An 18,574-nucleotide genomic window follows, 5' to 3' on the forward strand; every position below is an offset into this window, starting at 1 on the left:
GAAAAACAAATAATGAATATTAAGGGTTGATTTTCTTTAGGATTGACTGGTATAATCTCCTTGCAGTCTAAGGGACTCTCATGAGTCTTCTCCAGCACCACAATTTGAAAGCATCAGTTCTTTGGCACTCATCCTTCTTTATGGTCCCACTCTCATATCCATACATGACCACAGGAAAAACCATAGCTTTCGCTATACGGGCTTTTGTCAGCAAATGATGTCTCTGCTTTTTAATACACTGTCTAGTCTTGTCATAGCTTCTCTTCCAAGGAGCAAGTGTCTTTTAGTTTCATGGCTACAGTCACCATCCACAATGATTTTGGAGCCCAAGGAAATAAAATCTGTCACTGCTTCCACTCTTTCCCCCTCTATTTGCCATGAAGTGATGGGACCACAGATATCATGATCTTAGTTTTTCTAATGTTGATTCATTATTCCCCAGGTATTTTTATAACGTTTCATGTTTTGTTCATTTATTTTTGACTGTGCTAGGTCTTTGTTGCCGCATGCAGGCTTTCTCTAGTTTGTGGCGAGTGGGGGCTACTCTTTGTTGCACTTCTCAGGCTTCTCATTGTGGTGGCTTCTCTTGTTGTGGCGCACAGGATCTAGGTGCTTGGGCTTCAGTATTTGCAGTACTGGGGCTTAGTTGACCCTCAGCATGTGGGATCTTCCCAGACCAGGGATCAAACCTGTGTCCCCTACATTGGCAGGCAGATCTTTAATCACTGGACCATCAGGGAAGTTCCTAAGTATATTTTTAAAATGCATGTATAATATGTAATTGGTACTAATATATAATGTAAGATTTAACTTAAAAAAATATATATATATATATTTATTTGACTGTGCCAGGTTTTAGTTGTAGCATGTGGGATCTAGTTCCCTGACCAGGGATTGAACCCAGGCCCCCTACATTGTGAGCATGGAGTCTTAGCTACTGGACCCCCACGGAAGTCTGTGATTTACAATTTTATTTTAGTTTAATACATTATATGTATTAAGTTTTATGTATCATTTATAGTTATATTTGTTATGTTTTATAGGTTCTTTATACAAGTATATTTATGTTTTATACATAATTATATAATTATATTTATTGTTTAATGTTTATATTTTAGTTCCTTTCATATTAGGCTCATTATCTTTCTGTGATTCAAGTGGCAGTCTAAAGCCAGTTTCTCATGTGTTTCTTGACTTCGCTGTACAATATACAGCCGGCCCTCAGTGGTCGCACGTTCCACACCCACGGATTTAACCCACTGCAAATCAAAAATATTTGGAAAAAAATTTACCAGAAAGTTCTAGAAAGTAAAACTTTAATTTGCTTTAGGCAGGCAGCTATTTGCACAGCATTGACATTGTATTATATAAAGTGCACAGAGGATGTATGTAGGTCACTTGCAAATATGACACCATTTTATACAAGGGACTTGAGCATCTGGGGATTTGGGCATCCATGAGGGTCCTGGAGCCAAGCCCCTGCAGACACTAAGCATTGGTAGCAGTGAACTGTTGGTCGCTCAGCCCTGTTCCCCTCTGCGCAATCACAAGGACTGTAGCCCACCAGGCTCCTCCTTCTATGGGATTCTCCAGGGAAGAATACAGGAGTGGGTTGCCATTCCCTTCTCCAGGGATCTTCCCCACTCAGGGATCAAACCCACATCTCCTGCATTGCAGGCAGATTCTTCACCATCTGAGCCACCAGGAAAGCCCCAGAGGTGACTGTATTCCCCACCAACATGACAGACGGTTCATGGGGGCTGTAATGTCACAGGTGTGGGTTCAGAGCCCAGCTCTGGCTGTGTGCCCTCAGGGGAGTCACCCAATCTCTGTGAACCTCGGTGCTGCCTCTGTGGAGTGGAGGTCACGAGAGCCCCTGGTTCCCAGGACCGCGATCAGACTCCCTGAGTGGAGACCCCTGGGGTGGATGCCACCTTTGTGGGCAGAGGTCCTGGCACTGGGCCCCCAGCCCCCGCCCGCCCCCAAAGAGCAGAGTCAGGTGCCGTGGGCAGAATGGGGACAGATCCTTTATTAGAGTCACAACCGCGGGGGCCGGGGTGGGGCCTCGGGATGGACACGCAGAGTGCAGGTGGGGGCTGAGCGCTGGCTGCGGAGCGCCCCCTGCAGGCTGGGCAGGGTCCGTCAGGCCGGCTGGTTTATAACTGAGTCAATCCAGTTCCTGAAGAGGGCCACGCGCGCAAAGAAGTCGGTGCCCCTACCGCAGGGCCCCCGGGACCAGGAGGCCACGCCATGTGCCAGGCCGTTGCAGATGAGAGGGGTGCCGCCGTCCCCCTGCAGGGGCGGCAGGAGGGTCAGGGCGCCCCAGGCCCAGCCCTCCACCCCGCTCCTGCCCAGAACACCACCCCTGCCACCCACAGAAGCTGCTCATTCCCCTGGCCCTTTCTACGTGCTGTTCCTCTGCCTGTGCTTTTTCCTACTTTTGTTCGCAGCTCGGGTCTCAAATGCCGCCCCCATCTCCTCAACTTCTTAAGGCCCCAGGCTGCTGCACACCCCTGTCTTTTTTTTTCTTCCCCACATCCCTGTCTTAATAGCTGATGCCCAAGCCCTTCAACCACAAGCTATAGGAGCTCCTGGCTCCAGAAGGGCAGTCTCTCCTGTTCCCTCTTGTGTCTCCAGCCCCCAGCATAGGGCTTGGCAGGCAGAGTTGAATAAATACTGTTTCTCAGGCTCCAATATTTGAAACATCTAGTTCTAATTGAATATTTAATCCCAGGGTGAGTTCTGAACTTGCTTTCTCTCCCCCAAGAGGAGCTCACGATCTCTCAAGACCCCTCCTCCCCCACCACACTAAGCCCACACCAGATAACACCCAGCGGGTACCTGGCAGATGCCACCCCGTCGGGTGAGGACGCCAGTGCACACATTGTTGGGGCGACACTGGTTTGCAGGTGTCACGGTAACATTGAGGACCCTTGGAACTCGGGAGAGACGCCCCCTACGCCGTCGGGTGCCCCAGCCTGCAACCTGGCACCTGGTGCCGGCTTCCACTGTGGCGTTCTGCTCCGGCAGTGGTACCAGCGCCACGCTGCTGGTGAGGTTGGCCTGACGGTCCAGCTGGTGAGGGAAACTGGGTCAGGAGAGGGCATAACTGGGGGCCAGCTGTGAGCCAGAGAGGCAGCAACATGAGTTCTGATCTGGAAAGCAGTTTGGGTTCAAACCCCAGTTTAGGCAGTAACCTGCTGTGGAGTGAGTGAGTGAAGTCACTCAGTCGTGTCCGACTCTTTGCGACCCCATGGACTGTAGCCCACCAGGCTCCTGGCCAAATGACTTTACCTTTTGGGCCTCTGGTTCCTCCAGAGAAGGAATCAATGGTCCTTACTACAAACGTGGTTGAGAGACCATGAAGGTGAAGAGCTCGCCCAGGAAATGCAGATAAAACAAAGCACCACCCTCCATCCTCGGTCAGAATTGGCAGGAAAAAAATTTTTTTTTTCCTAAATATGGAACACTTCACGAATTTGCATGTCATCCTTGCGCAGGGGCCATGCTAGTCTTATCTGTATCGTTCCAATTTTAGTATATGTGCTGCCAAAGTGAGCACTGGCAGAAAAATTTAAAAAATCATAATATGCAGTGTCAGTAAAGATGTGGCGAAACGGGCAGTTTTAAATTCTGCTAGTGGGAGAGTAAGTTGGCCCAGCTGTTGTGGCTGCTCTGGGAAAACTTTCACAAAGAAATATGCACAAAAACTCATTGTGATTCTGTCATAACAAAAACATCTGGAAACAACTTCAGTGTACAGACAGGATCCAGAGGTTGGCTAAGTGGATTGTGCACTTGGCTGTACAATTTACACACTAGGCTCTGTGCACATGGCTTGTCCCCACTTAGCCCCTCAGGCTGACACCAGCTCCCTGCTCATTTCCCCACCTGCAGCAGCAGCACGTCGTTCAGGTTCTGCTGGGGGTCGTAGCCATTCTCACTGACGCTCCTGATGAAGAAAGTCTGCCGGGACCGCTCGCGACGCCTCAGGTCATAGGCACCCAGCACCACGGTGGCAATCCCGGTGTTCCTAAGAGCAGCGGGGGCAGATACCAGGCTGGGCTTCCCCAGAAGCCCCCAGCCTTCTACAACCACTGGGTGGGCACTTACACGGGGGCAGGCTTGCAAATAAGGTAGGGGATTACCAGCCTGCTGGCTCGCAGCCCGGGAGCCAGAGGAAGGACATCAGTGATGGTCAGGCCTCTGTCCATCCTCCTTCTGTAGCTGCATCTCGCTCTGTTTCCAGGGCCCCATTTCCCTCTCTAAGCCCCTCAACCCTTCCTAAGACCAGCCCCCCTTGCCAAGCCCCTCCCCTCCTCACCTTCGAGGCACACCCCCCCCCACTCTTCCCCAACCCCGTCCCCCGAGCTCTCTCCCTCTCCCAGCCCCCCTGCCCACTCCATGGCCCCCGGCTCACCGGCTCTGGAAGCAGCTGGCCGCTGTCAGGACAAAGTTGGGGTGGATCAGAGCGCCCCCACAGAAGTGCCTCCCTTGGTTCTGGATGGAAGCCAGGAACGGGAGCTCCTGCGGCCGGGCCTTCCTGCCTCCCACTATGTCCACCAGAGGGGCCGAGCCTGGGGGGAGAGGAGGGTGTGTTGCAGCCCCCCAGTCTCAGCCCCATACCCAGGGAGACCCCAGCCTCCCGCACTCCTGTTCCCTAAAAGGACAGGCCCCAGGGCTGGTCGGGGCCAGCTGGCCTGTGTGGCCTGGGCCCGGTTGCTTCACTGTCCCTCCCTGAGCCTTGTGTCTGGGAAACTGGGGCCAGCACCCGCCAGTCCCTCTGCCCCAGGCCTGTCCCCTGCAGTTGAACCTCTGCACAGATGCGGACGCCCGGCCTGGGGTGAGCACTCACCAGCCCTGGAGGTTGCTAGCAGGCTGGCCAGCACGGCCAGGAGTCTGAGTGCTGTCATGACGGGGCTGCTGAGGGTGGCTCGGGACAGGGCGCCCTTATACCCTGGGGCCTCAGCCCGTTAGCGCATACCCGCCCAGGCCCAGCCCCTCCTGGCGGGAGCAGAGGAAGTTGCCCAAAACCTCCCCAGCTGGCTGCTCCTGGAACCTGTCTGGATTCTCCAAGTGCCAGCTTGCGCCCTCTGTCTACCCCTCTGGATACTGGGCCACCCCTCAGTGTGGGTCAGGCCACCACCCAGCCGCCACTCATGGCTCTGCCCAGCTTCCTAGCCTGAGCACCAGGGCCCACCACTGCCCACCTGGTCTGGGATTGAGTCCTGCTGCCTTTGTGTGTGTGTGTTCTTTACTGCTTTTTATTTTATTATTTATTTGGCTGTGCCGGATCTTAGTTGGGGCATGTGGGAATCTTTCAATCGCAGCATGCGGGATCTAGTGCCCCTACCAGGGACTGAACCTGGGCCCCCTGCATTGGGAGCATGGAATCTTTGCTGCTGGACCACCAGGGAAGTCCCTGTTTTTTTTTTTTTTTTAAACAGCTTTACTGAGATATAATTCAAGTACCACACAATTCACTGAATTAAAGTGTGCAGTTTCATGGTTTTCAGTATCTTCACAGAGTTATGCAGCCATCACCCCAATTTTAGAACATTCCATCACCCCAAAAGAAAAAAGTAGCTATCGGAAGTCACACCCCATCCCCCAACTCCTGATAACCATGAACCCACTCTCTGTGCCTGTGGATTTGCCTGTTCTTGACGTTTCCCATCAGTGGAATCACACACACTCTGTGGCCTTTTGTGGCCAGCTTTTTACCTACAGGATTTTTATCTGTAGGTACGTGGCTGGGTCCCTCACCTGCCCTTAGTCTGTGCATCTATATAGTGGGCAGGTGCGTGGAGCCCCCAGAGCCTTGAGATTCTGGAGACATTGCCTGCCCTTCTCCGGCCTCAAAGTAGGGTCTTCAGAAGTTTTGGGCATCCAGTACCTGAGCAAGAGATGAGGCCAAGCGGGGAGGAAGACAGGGTTGCGTATCCAGAATATATAAAGAGCTCTCACAGCTCAACAACAAAAACAAACCATCCACTTAAAAATGGGCAGAGGGTTTGAATAGACATCTCTTCCAAGATACACAAACAGCCAACATGCCATGAAGATGCTTAAAATTATTAGTCATCAAGGAAATGCAAATGAAAACCACAGTGAGACACCACTTCACACCCACTAGGATGGCTAGGATGAAAAGGGCAGAACAAACACAGTGTTGGTGAGGAGGTGGGAAATTGGAACTCAGACACATTGGCTGAGATGCAAAACCCTGCAGCTGCTAGGGAAAGCCAGGCAGCTCCTCAAACACTGAATTATCCTGTTACTCAGCAGCTCCACTCCAAGGTGCAGGCACAGGAAAACTGAAAACAGGGCCCAGAAACCTGCACACGCATGTTCACAGTGTGAGTCACAGCTGCCAGGAGCTGGAGGCAACCAAATGCCCTTCAGCAGACAAACGTGTCCCTCCACACATGAGAGCATCCCTCAGCTGTGAAGAGGGGTAAAGCCCTGACACTTGCTACCACGTGGACAGACCCTGAGAACACGATGCTCGGTGAGAGAAGCAGACACAGAAAGACACACAGGGTATGATTCCACTGATGGGAAACATCCAGAACAGTTCGATCCACAGACACAGAGAGTGGGTTCCTGGTTGTCAGGGACTGTGGGTTTAGGGGGTTAGGGGAATAATAGCTGAAGGAAACAGGGTTTCTTTGGGGGACATGTTCTAGAATTAACTGGTTGCACAACTCTAAATGTTCCAAAGGCCAGTGGATGGTATAATTTACGATGGCTGATCTTATGTCACGTGAATTTCACATCAATTTAAAAATTTTACTTATTTTTGACACCTCAGCTTTTATTATTTATTTATTTATGGCTGTGCTGGGTCTTTGCTGCCATGCGGGCTTTCTCTAGTTGCAGTGAGCCAGGGACTACTCTCCAGTTGCATTGTGGGGGCTTCTCACTGCCGTTGCTTCTCTTGTAGAGCACGGGCTCTAGGGCATATGGGCTTCACCAGTTTCCCCACTTGGGCTCAGTAGTTGTGGCACATGGGCTTAGTTGTTCTGCAACATGTGGGATCTTCCTGGACCAGGGATTGAACCCACATCCTCTGCATTGGCAGGTAAATTTTTAACAACTGGACCATCAGCGAAGTCTTCTGACAGGTGACACCAAGAGGTTGGACTGGTGGTGGACCCCACGTCTCAGATCACCAGTTGGTGTCTGGGGCTGTGGGGGGCTGTTCCAGGGCAGTCCTGGGGAAGGTGGAGGGAGCAGGTGTCAGGGTCCTGTGCTAGGCCTCAGGGTCCTCCGCCTTGCTGAAATGGTGGGGTCCTGGGGTTCAGACTGATCCCTGCTGTGTTTATGGTCCCACAGCTGAGCCGTGTCCCCAGCATGGCCCCCAGGACCAGATCCTACCCCAGTCCAGTGTCCGCCCCCAACACTGCTTCCCATCTCCACCCTCCTAGGATCCCACCCATGCATCCCCCCTACCCCCTGCCCCGAGTCCCCAGCATGCCACCCACCCTGTCCATTCCTTGGACCCAGCTGCTGTCTTGCTCAGAGCACAGCTGGTTGAGCTGGGTGACCCTGGGGTCCAGAGGTCCATCCCTTCCTACTCGGTGACCTCAAGGGCCCCTTTTTGGGCCTCAGTTTCCCTGTCTGTGCAGCAGGACATTAACAACAACCCCCCGCCTCCCGCCATAGAGCTGTGTTGAGCATCAAGTGTATTAATGTGTTCGGGAGTCTCTGAGCAGCACCTAGTGTGTTCCACCCTCTTGCCTGCTCTAAACTCTGCCATGGCTCCCTAGTGCCCAGAATCAAGTTGTCACCCCCCCACCCGCCAACCCCTCACCCCTGGCTGCTGCTGGGCCACGTACCATCAGAGCTGGACCTCACTCCCTCTCCACCACTGGGGATTGACAGGAGGAAGAAGCCCTCCACCCCTCCTGATACTGCCCCCGACTCTCTCCTGGTTCCCCAAGCTGTCAGGAAGATCTCTGGGGACATCCCTTCGTTTCTGCCCAGCCCCCAGGAGGCATCAAACATGATTGCCCCATTTCCCTTCCTCCTACCTCCAGAGGACAGTTTGTGGTCACCTTTCAACACCAGCTATTCCCAACGGCTGTCCAGCCCAGGCTCTGCCCCTGCCTGGCAGGAAAACGGAGTCCAGGTGGGCATCAGGACTGGGGAGGTGGGACAGACATGCCAAATGTGTCACCTACACCAAGCCATCTTGTTATGCCCATTTCCAGGTGAGGAAACTGAGGCCCCGGTGGGATCAGCTCTCTGGACCTCACCCTTAACCACACGGAGGATCATCTTTGAAGACACATGGAGTTGATTTTCTTAACCCAAGAAAGGCCACAGCCAGGAAGGGTCTGGAGTATGGCCGGCTGCACACACTGGGCTCTCCGGCCGCGCAGCCCTCCCCCACGCCACCCCCATCCAACTGGACGTTTAACCGCGGGACTGATTTTGAGGGTCTGTCTCGGTTCTCGACGGCTCCCCCGAGACTGTACCGAGCTAGGTTTACAGGAGATAGTGAACAAAATGAGCCGAACAAAATTCTGCCGTCTGGGGCCTGGAGACTGTGGACAGTGATTTAAATGCCCGGGGGCCTGTTTCCCCACTTGTTAAACGACGGTTAGCTGGCCCCCACCCCTCATGACTGTGGAAACACCTGCAAACAGCAAGCGCTGCCTAAGGAGCCTCACGTGAATTCACCACGAGGGCCCTTCCGCCCCGCAAGCATCGCGGAGCATCCCGGGCCGTGCGCCTCGGATGCTGTGAGCCAGGCGAGGGGCCGCGGTCGGACCAGGGGAGGGTGGACCCCGAGTGGCTGAGGGAAGATGCAGGGCAGGTGGGCGAGGCGCGGGCCCGGGAGTGAGACAGCGCCCCCATCCCCACCCCCAGCTTCTTTTGTCTCCCGATGGCCCGGGCGCTCAGGGAACTCGCCATGGAAACGCGTACCGGGGAGGGGGGCAGAGACGCGGGAGACCCGGAGATCCCGCCCGCGTCCAGCCTGGATGGGGCTCCCCGGGACCATCTGAGCCGCCCGGGAGGGGAGGAGCCCGCAGACCCCGGTTCGTGCTCCCCCCTGCGGGGGACGTAGATCTGAGAGACCCAGAGACCGAGGGCGCGGAGCAGGGAGGCGGGGACGGCGACGGACGCGCGCGGCGCCCTCGACGCGCCGAGACAAAGAGCCCCCGCCCCTCGCGCAGCCTCCAGGCCGCCCGGCGCGGGGTCTCAGGCCGGGCGGGGCCGCTCGCTCCCCGCCCCCCCTCCGCCCCCGCGGGGGCGGGGCCGGCTTTGTGCCAGCCGCGCCGCAGCCCCCGCCACCGCCAGCTCCGCCCACCGAGCGCGGGCGCGCCAGGTGAGGGGCCTGCGGGCGGAGCGCGGACCCCACCCCTCCACCGGCTCCGGCCCTCGGGGTCCTGGAGGCCCCAGCCCTGACTCGCGGGTGGGACCCCAGCCCGGAGGCTCTCTACCAGGCCGACCCCGCCCTCTCTGCCGAGCCCTCTCGCGGCTCCTTCATCCGGGGAGGCAGCCGGAGGGTTGGGCAGGACCGCAGTGCGCCAGGGGCGGCCACGTCCCCCGCCTCGCGGCCTCAGTTTCCCTGGTCGTTTTCTGTGCATCCCGGCCCGCCCCTCCTCCGCGGGCGCCGGGCACCTGGTCCCCCAGGGCTCAGTCTGCGCCTCCCCTCCTCCAGCGCGGCTTTGTCCCCTCCAACTACGGTTTGTGGCGCCCCGGGCACCATGATCTCAACCAAGGAGAAGAATAAAAGCCCGAAGGACAGCATGACGCTTCTGCCCTGCTTCTACTTCGTGGAGGTGACTGGGGGGAGGTCGCGCTGGTGGGGGCGGGGCAGAGGCCTCCGTTCAGCCGGCCCTTGGGACCCCCACGCCGAGGGACCGGGGCGAGCACAGCCAGGGACCTGGGTGTGTGGGGGAGCGGGGAGGGCGGTCAGAACAGTTGGGCTCTGCAGGACGAGTAGGAGTTGCAAGAGAATGTTCTGGGCTTTGCGGGAGCTGGATAGATGCTCGAGGCGGGATCTTCAGTCCGGGGTTCCGGTCAGCAGCTCACACGAAGGGGCTGGAGCAAGGTGCTGGGCGCGGTGGGCGGGCGGGGAGGGGGGCGCGCGGTATAGATGTGTTGTCTTCCTGCAATGTGAAGGCCGGAGGCCTGAGTGTCTGAATTGAAATTCCTCCTCTGCTAATCGTGGAGGCTCGTGCACTTCCCTGAGCTCTGACAGAACAGGCTCCGCATGTAGTGAGGGCCTTAGGAGTGCTGCAAAATAAGATAGTAAGTGCAGCCACCGGGCACATACTGAGCGCTAATGAAGTGTTGGTGAGGCGAATCCACCTGATCAGAACCTGGGTTACCCACAATGCCTCCTGCTCGCCAGGCCAGGAAACCCGGCTGGAGTGAGGGGCTCAGGCTGGGCGTGGGTGGAGAAGTCCCCTGGACCAGAGCAGATAGTACCCAACCCTACCCTGAGCAGGGTCACCCAGACAGCTGGTTACCTCCCCCACAGGCAGAAAACCTGGTTAGTTTTTCAAGTTTGTATTTGAATCCTTATTACAGTAGGTTATTCCTCCTCAGTGTTCTGCAGGCCACGCGGAGGCAGCCCCTCACCCTCAGCTTCTCCCAGTTTCCCACTACTCTCTCCTGTGTGCCTTTCCAGAACGCCTTTCACCCAGCCTTTCACTTTTCACCTGGGCTAGTGGTAAAGAACCGGCCTGCCAGTGCAGGAGAGTAAGAGATGTGAGTTCAATCCCTGGATCAGGAAGATTCCCCGAAGAGCAGGGCAACCCACTCCAGTATCCTTGCCTGGAGAATCACCATGGACAGTGAGCCTGGTGGGCTACAGTCTGTGGGGTGGCAAAGAGTCTGACAGGACTACAGCCAGCCTCCCATTCAAGTTCACCATATGTAGCCCTTCCCCCACCACCTGTAGAAATGCAGGTTCTGCCCTCAGCCTTTTTCTTTTTTTGGCTTCATGCAGGGTCTTAGTTGTGGAATGCAGGATCTTTAGTTTCAGCATGTGGGATCTAGTTCCCTGACCAGCAATCAAACCTGGGCTCCTGGGAGTGCAGAGTCTTAGCCACTGGACCACCAGTGAAGTCCCTGCCCTTGGCGTTTCTAGCAGAGATCTTTGTTTACCATCGCCCCATCATTTTTCACTGCCCTGTAGTACTCCAGTGCCAGCCCTAGGGAGTTGGGCGTTTGGGGGGTTCCTAGTCTTGATGTCTCACAAACATTCCTGCTGCCAAGTCACTTCAGTCGTGTTTGACTCTGTGCGACCCCAGAGATGGCAACCCACCAGGCTCCCCCATCCCTGGGATTCTCCAAGCAAGAACACTGGGGTGGGTTGCCATTTCCTTCTCCAATGCATGAAAGTGAAAAGTGAAAGTGAAGTCGCTCAGTTGTGTCTGACTCTTAGCAACCCCATGGACTGCAGCCCACCAGGCTGCTCCGCCCATGGGATTTTCCAGGCAAGAGTACTAGGAGACTGTAAACTCTTTGGCCTGTGTCATCCTGCACAGAATGCAGAGCTTGTCTGCATTGTGCATCTCTAGCGAGCAGGGTGTGGAAAGACCCCAAATTCCTCCTACTGAGGCCCCTGCACTTGCCTGTTTCCCCATAGTCGTGTCTGCACCTGTGTTGGTGATGTTTAATTTTGACCAACCCGAGAGGTGCAAAGCCATATCCCAGCCCTGGTGTGCATTTCCTGTACTGCCAGCATTATGTTTGTGTGTGCGTGGTAAGTCCCTTCAATAGTGTCAGACTCTTTGCGACCCTGTGGGCTATATCCCACAAGGTTCCTCCGTCCATGGGCTTTTCCAGGCAGGAATACTGGAGTGGGTTGCTAGTTGCTATTTCCTCCTCCAGGGGATCTTCCAGACCCAGGGATCGAACCTGCATCCCTTAACATCTCCTGGATTGGGAGGCAAGTTCTTTACCACTAGTGCTGAATACTGGAGTGGGTAGTCATTGCTTTTTCCAGGAAGTATTCCCAACCCAGGGATTGAACCCAGGTCTCCTGAATTGCAGGCAGATTCTTTACCGTCTGAGGCACCAGGGAAGCCCAGTATTACATTTATTCATTCTTAAATACACATGCCCCCAAAGCAAGCACGGTAGCTTGCCATTGTGAGTGTGTGAATGATTTTCCTTTGGGGCGGATATGCTCTGAGGGGTTCCTGGTTTTCAGCTGAGGGTCTCTGGAAGCAGTGAGAAGTGGGTGGTGTGATTTAGGAGGCACTTACAGACCCTCAGGGAGTGGCAGACTCTGAAGTGGGGCCCCTGCCACCAGGTGCTTCCAGCTGGGTCTGGCAGGGAGATGTGGGCAGAGGGCTGGAGGAGAAGCAGGGGGAGCTGGCCAGGTGTTACAGCCACTTTGCCGGGGACTTGGAAAGGCGTGGGGTTGGTCTTCAATGTGGCCCTCTAGTGGAAAGATTTGCTGGTTTTAAGTTGTACCCTAAACCCTCTCTGTGGCCGGACACCATCTGCCCACTGAGCCAGATGCTAAGCACTTGGACAGTGTTTGCTCGTCCAGTCCTACACAGACATCCTGGAGGGTGGCCACTGTATTGTTCCTGTTTTCAGCTTGGAAGACTGAGGCACAGGGAAGGGGAGGAGCCATGATGCAAGCCCAGGCAGGTGGCCATGAACTGCTTCACTCAGCTGCCTTGGGCCTCCTGCCTTCATGCAGCAGGTGCTCTATAAATGCTCCTTGGACACCAGCCCAGCTCCTTCAAACCCAACTCACCCAACTTTGGCATTTCCCCTCTGGAAGCCTCCAGCCAGGATTGCATGGAGGGTGGAGGCCCCGCTCAAGGCACTGTAGAGATAGAGCTGGGAGCTTCCCAAGGCAACTGAGCCCCCTTAGGGGCCCACCTACACTCTGGTCCCAGAAGTGGCCCCAGTGGATATGTCAGGTTGAGACCCATGGACCAGAAGGGGAGGCAGAGGACACTGGGAGGGTTTGCCTCCGTTGGAATCTGCTCAGTCAGTGCTTTGTAGTATGAGTAGCTGAGTGAGTGGTGGTGTAGAGCCTGCCCCGCTGCCCTCCTCGAGCACACTGTTGGTGACTTGGTCAGGTGCAGCTCAGCTTTCCCGAACCTCAACCTCCCACCTGTTCCTCATAACTGCTCTGAGCAAGAAAGAATGTCACGTGTGCCCTCTGCCTATCACCTGGGGGCACATGATCAGGTTGTGCAGAAGGACAGTTGTATGAATGAGCAACTCAAAAGAATTCATTTATTCAGGCCCAACACCCATGTTCCCGGGGCTTAGTGTGAAGCTGGCATGTAGGGGTATGGGGTGCAGAGGAGAAACAGCAGCAGAAGAGATGAACAGGCTGGAGCCAGGAAGGGTGTCTCCAAGGAGGGCAGGACCCCAGAGGCAGGTCTAAGTGCATCCATCCATCCATCCATCCCTGAGAGAAGAGGCCAAGAGGCAGGAACCTGTCTGCCCTTCCCAGATTGTTCAAGGCAGCAAAGGTGCCTTGGAGAGAAATGAATGAAGTGATTAGTGGGTGGATGGATGGATGGAAGGATGGGTGAGTGGGTAAGTGGATGGGTAGAAGGAATGAAAAAAGAAGCAAGCAAATGTGAGTGGATGGATGGAAGGTAGATTGATTGGTGAATGATGGAGGATGGTTGCTTGGATGGATGGGAAAAAGGGAGGATGGATGGTGGACTGGATGGATGACAGTTGACTGGGGGGAATAAATGAGTTGATGGATGGGTGGGTGGGTGCATGGTGGGTGAGTGGGTCAATGGATGGGTAGATAGATGGGTGAGCAAGTAGATGTATATATGGGTGGATGAAAGGAAACAGCCAGACAGGCATGAGTGGATGGATGAATGAATGGTGGATTGATGGATGGAGTTGAGAGATGGATAGATGGATGATAGGTGGGTGGAATAGTCAGGGCATGGATAGATGGGTGGTACATGGGCGCATGGGTGGTCAGATGGATGGATAATGAATAAATGGATGGAAAGTTGTAAGTTTATGGATGATGTTTTTGAATAAATGAATGATAGATGGATGGGTTAATGGAGGGACGGGTCAATGGGTGAGTGGATGGGTGGGTAAGTTGATGGGTGGAAGAAGGATGGAGGATGATGGATGGCAGGGTAATGTGGCTGGCTGGGTGGGCTGATGGATGGGAAATGAATAAATGGATAGAAAGAATTGGAAGTTGATGGATAGAGGGATGGGTGTTTGGACAAATTGATGATTCGATGTGTGGGTTGATGGATAGATGGTAAGTGGATGGATAGTTGGTTCATGGATGGATGTGAGGATGGGTGGATGGAAGGAAGGAAGGGTGGGTGGGTAGATGAGTGGTGGGCAGAAGGATGAATGGAAGCATGGGCAGGTGAGTAGGTGGGTGGATGGATGGATGAGTGAGTGGAGGGAAGGAAGGAATGAATCATGGGTGAATGGATAGGTAGGTGGATAGATAGATGGAGGTAGATGGCTGATGGAAATTTATGGAAGGATGGATGGGAGAATGGGTAGATGGACGAACAGATGGGTGGATGGGTGAGTGGTTTGATGGTTAGAAAATGGATAAATGAATAGATGGGGGTTGATGGATGGAGGGATGATTGAATGGATGGGTAATGGATGGATGGTGGATTTATTTTGGGAGGGGGGATGGCAGGTGGGTAGATGGATGGATGGGAGAGTGAGTGGATGGATGGATGGGTGGCCAGATGGAAGGGAGCAGGTGTGGGTGGATGAAAGGATGGTGGATGGATGGGTGAATACATGAAGGAAGGAAGGAGGGGTGGATGGATGGTAGATTGCATGGATGATGGAAGGACAGCAGAAGGGATGTGTATATGGATGGATGGATAGAAGGGAGGGTGGGTGGATGGATGGATGTTGGAATTTGGCGGGTGGAGGATAGGTGTTTAGATGAAAGGATAATTGGATGAGTGGATGAATGGAATGATGGATGGATGATAGGTGGATGGATGGGAGGATAGGTGGGTAGATAGGATGAATGGAAGGAAGAAAGGAAGGAAAAGATGAGTGGATGGATGGAAGGATGATAGATGGGAGGAAGGATGAGTTAGTAGGTGAGTGTCAGATAGATAATGAATAAATGGATGGACAGATGTTGCAAGTTGATGGACAGAGGGGTGGGTGTTTGGATGAAAGGATAAATGGTTTAATTGGTGGTGGCTGGATGGATGGGCTGATGGAGGATGGAAGCAAGCATGAGTAAATGGATGAATGGATTGTGGATTGATGGATGGATGATGGAAGACAATGGCTAGATGGGTGGGTGGGTGGATGGATAGAAGGAATGAAAGATGAGGGGATAGATGGATAGAGGTGGGTGAGTGGATGATGGAAGGATGGATGATGAATTGATGGATGATGGATGGTGATGATGGTGAATGGATAATGGAAGATGATGGATGGTGGATGGGGCAGTGGGTGGATTGATGGATGGATGGACAGAAGGAAGGGAAGATCAGCGGATAGACAGATGGGTTGAGGGTCAGATGGATGGAAAATGACTAAATGAATAGATGGATGTTGGAAGTTGATAGGGTGATTAGTGGATTGATGAATTAATCTTGGGTGCACGAATGGCTCTGTTAGATGCACAGATGGGTGGTGGGTGACTCAGTTGATGAATGAGCTGATCAGTGGGTGAACAGCACGGATGGGTGGACAAGTCAGTGACGGGACTGAATTTGTGGGTGGATGACTCACTCAGTGAATGAGTGTGGTGTGACCCTGGCCAGCGTTCTTCCTGCAGCTGCCCATAGTGGCATCCTCCATCGTGTCCCTCTACTTCCTGGAGCTGACCGACCTCTTCAAGCCAGCGAAGGTGGGCTTCCAGTGCTATGACCGCACGCTGTCCATGCCCTACGTGGAGACAAGTGAAGAGCTCATCCCACTGCTCATGCTCCTCAGCTTGGCCTTTGCTGCGCCTGCAGCCTCGGTGAGTCCCAGGGCAGGGTGGGGCTGGCTGTGGGCCCCTGGCCGGAGCCTTGCTGAGCACCTCCATGTCCACAGATCATGGTGGGCGAGGGCATGCTGTACTGTCTACAGTCCCGGCTGTGGGGCCGCAGCGGGGGCCCGGGTGGGCCCGAGGGCAGCATACACGCCGGCGGCTGCAACTTCAACTCCTTCCTTCGGCGGACGGTGCGCTTTGTAGGTGAGTCCCCCATGGCATCTGCACACCGAGGGTGGTGGGTCTGGCCCCAGCTCCCGTGTCTGGCCCTTGCACTCCCACCCCACAGGTGTCCACGTGTTTGGCCTGTGTGCCACGGCCCTGGTGACCGACGTGATCCAGCTGGCCACGGGCTACCACGCACCCTTCTTCCTGACTGTCTGCAAACCCAACTACACCCTGCTGGGCACGTCGTGTGAGGCCAATCCCTACATCACACAGGATATATGCTCTGGCCACGACACCCATGCCATCCTGTCTGCCCGGTGAGCATGCCTGGCCCTGTCCCAACAAGCATGTAGGGAAACTAAGGCAGGTCCCAGAGCCTTAGGGCTCACATGGGTGTTTCTTACAGGAAGACCTTTCCGTCCCAGCATGCCACTCTGTCTGCCTTTGCTGCTGTCTACGTGTCGGTGAGTACTGCCCCACACCCCAGATGCCCCACAGGGACCAACTGCCCTGACGACCCACCTGTCCCCTGGCAGATGTACTTCAACTCGGTCATCTCGGACACCACCAAGCTGCTGAAGCCCATCCTGGTGTTCTCCTTCGCCATTGCAGCGGGCGTCTGCGGCCTCACCCAGATCACGCAGTACCGCAGCCACCCTGTGGACGTCTACGCAGGCTTCCTCATTGGGGCTGGCATAGCGGCCTACCTGGTGAGGGGCCGATTAGGGAGGCCCGAGGGGGAAGGCCAGCCACCCCCCCCACCCCCGCCACCCAGGGGGATGCTGCCATCTTCTCCCTTGGGAGCTGGAGGCAGACTCTCATGAGCCCAGACTTGCCAAATGTGCAAAGTAACCAGAAGCCAGAATTTGTCTTGTGGGGAAAAAGGTGGACTTCCCCCTCTCTGACCCCCAAGGCATGTCTGTGGCCCGGTGGGGACCCTAGTCTCCAGCCACAGGCCTCACACCCAGTCCCCATCTCATCTCTAGGCCTGCCATGCAGTGGGCAACTTCCAGGCCCCACCAGCAGAGAGACCAGTGGCCGCGGTGCCAACTAAGGACGCGCTAAGGGCTCTGACCCAGCGGGGCCATGACTCGGTGTACCAGCAGAACAAGTCCGTGAGCACCGATGAGCTAGGTCCGCCCAGCCGGTTGGAGGGTGTGCCCCGGCCCGTGGCCCGTGACAAGACCTCGCTGGGCAGCCTAAAGCGGGCCAGTGTGGATGTGGACCTGCTGGCCCCACGCAGCCCCATGGGCAAGGAGAACATGGTGACCTTCAGCCACACACTGCCCCGTGTCAGCACGCCCTCGCTAGACGACCCCGCCCGCCGCCACATGACCATCCATGTTCCACTGGACGCCTCCCGCTCCAAGCAGCTCATTAGTGAATGGAAGCAGAAGTCACTGGAGGGCCGAGGCCTGGGGCTACCGGATGAGGGCAGCCCTGCACACCTGCGGGCACCCGCAGAGCCCATGGCTGAGGAGGAGGAGGAGGAGGAGGAGGAAGAAGAGGAGGAGGAGGAGGAGGGGGAGGAAGGGGGTCCAGCACCTCCCTCACTGTACCCCACAGTCCAGGCTCGGCCAGGGCTCGGGCCACGCGTCATCCTGCCGCCTCGGGCTGGACCGCAACCTCTGGTTCATATCCCTGAGGAGGGGGCCCAGGCAGCAGCTGGCCTGTCCCCCAACAGCAGCGCAGCTGTGCGGGCCAAGTGGCTCATGATGGCTGAGAAGAGTGGAGCTGCGGTGGCCACGGCCTCGGCCCAGCCCCGCATGGCCAACCCGCCCCGGCTGCTGCAGGTCATTGCCATGTCCAAAGCTCCAGGTGCACCCGGCCCCAAGGCAGCCGAGACGGCTTCCTCATCTAGTGCCAGCTCGGACTCCTCCCAGTACAGGTCACCATCTGACCGCGACTCTGCCAGCATCGTCACCATTGATGCACACGCACCCCACCACCCTGTGGTCCACCTGTCTGCGGGTAATGGGCCCTGGGAGTGGAAGGCGGCGGGAGTCGGGGCCAAGGTCGTGGAGGGAGAGGGTGGCTATGAGCTCGGGGACCTGGCCCGCAGCTTCCGTGGTGGGGCCAAGCCCCCGGGCATCTCCCCAGGCTCATCAGTCAGTGACGTGGACCAGGAGGAGCCACGGTTTGGGGCCGTGGCCACTGTCAACCTTGCCACGGGTGAGGGGCTGCCCCCACTGGGCGCAGTCGATGGTGTGCTGGGACCAGGCAGCCGGGAGTCAACGCTGCGGCGCAAAGCAGGCCCAGCGCTTGGTGATCGGGAAGCAGGAGAGGCCGAGGCCGAGAGCTACTACCGGAAGATGCAGGCTGCACGCAGGTTCAAGGACTGAGGGCGGGGGTGGGGGTGGGGCAGGGGGGTCTTGGTAGACAATAAAAGGTGATCCTGGAGAAGAGCTCACAGTCTGAGTCTTTCTGGAGTACTGGGTGTAGGGGTGGGGC

The 18,574-nt window shown here is 55.8% G+C and overlaps 2 protein-coding genes and 1 non-coding gene across 5 annotated transcripts; 1 reads left to right on the forward strand and 2 right to left on the reverse strand.

Moving 5' to 3' along the window:
• Nucleotides 1–1,984: 1,984 nt before the first annotated feature.
• On the reverse strand, nt 1,985–4,955 carry AZU1 (azurocidin 1). The gene is made up of 5 exons (XM_006052754.3): nt 4,856–4,955; nt 4,421–4,577; nt 3,892–4,033; nt 2,842–3,075; nt 1,985–2,292 (listed from the first exon to the last, which is right to left on the reverse strand). The coding sequence occupies exons 1-5, from the start codon at nt 4,911–4,913 to the stop codon at nt 2,143–2,145; spliced, it is 741 nt and encodes a 246-aa protein (XP_006052816.1). The 5' UTR covers nt 4,914–4,955; the 3' UTR covers nt 1,985–2,142.
• On the reverse strand, nt 3,456–3,562 carry LOC112587212. The gene has a single exon (XR_003111728.1). It is a non-coding gene; the product is annotated as a U6 spliceosomal RNA (small nuclear RNA).
• Nucleotides 4,956–8,216: 3,261 nt separating the features above from the next.
• Nucleotides 8,217–18,465, forward strand: PLPPR3 (phospholipid phosphatase related 3). 3 transcript variants are annotated; one of them, XM_044947671.1, is made up of 8 exons: nt 8,217–8,824; nt 9,674–9,794; nt 15,758–15,943; nt 16,018–16,159; nt 16,245–16,440; nt 16,530–16,587; nt 16,660–16,833; nt 17,110–18,465. In XM_044947671.1, the coding sequence occupies exons 1-8, from the start codon at nt 8,814–8,816 to the stop codon at nt 18,463–18,465; spliced, it is 2,244 nt and encodes a 747-aa protein (XP_044803606.1). In that variant the 5' UTR covers nt 8,217–8,813. The 3 variants fall into 3 exon arrangements, with proteins under 3 accessions (XP_044803606.1, XP_044803605.1, XP_006052818.1); XM_044947670.1 differs by having other exon boundaries at nt 16,530–16,833; XM_006052756.3 differs by lacking the exon at nt 8,217–8,824 and adding an exon at nt 9,208–9,337 and having other exon boundaries at nt 16,530–16,833.
• The last annotated feature ends 109 nt before the right edge of the window (nt 18,466–18,574 follow it).

The sequence above is a fragment of the Bubalus bubalis genome, chromosome 9 (genome assembly GCF_019923935.1).
Source record: "Bubalus bubalis isolate 160015118507 breed Murrah chromosome 9, NDDB_SH_1, whole genome shotgun sequence".
Taxonomy (NCBI): Eukaryota; Metazoa; Chordata; class Mammalia; order Artiodactyla; family Bovidae; genus Bubalus; species Bubalus bubalis.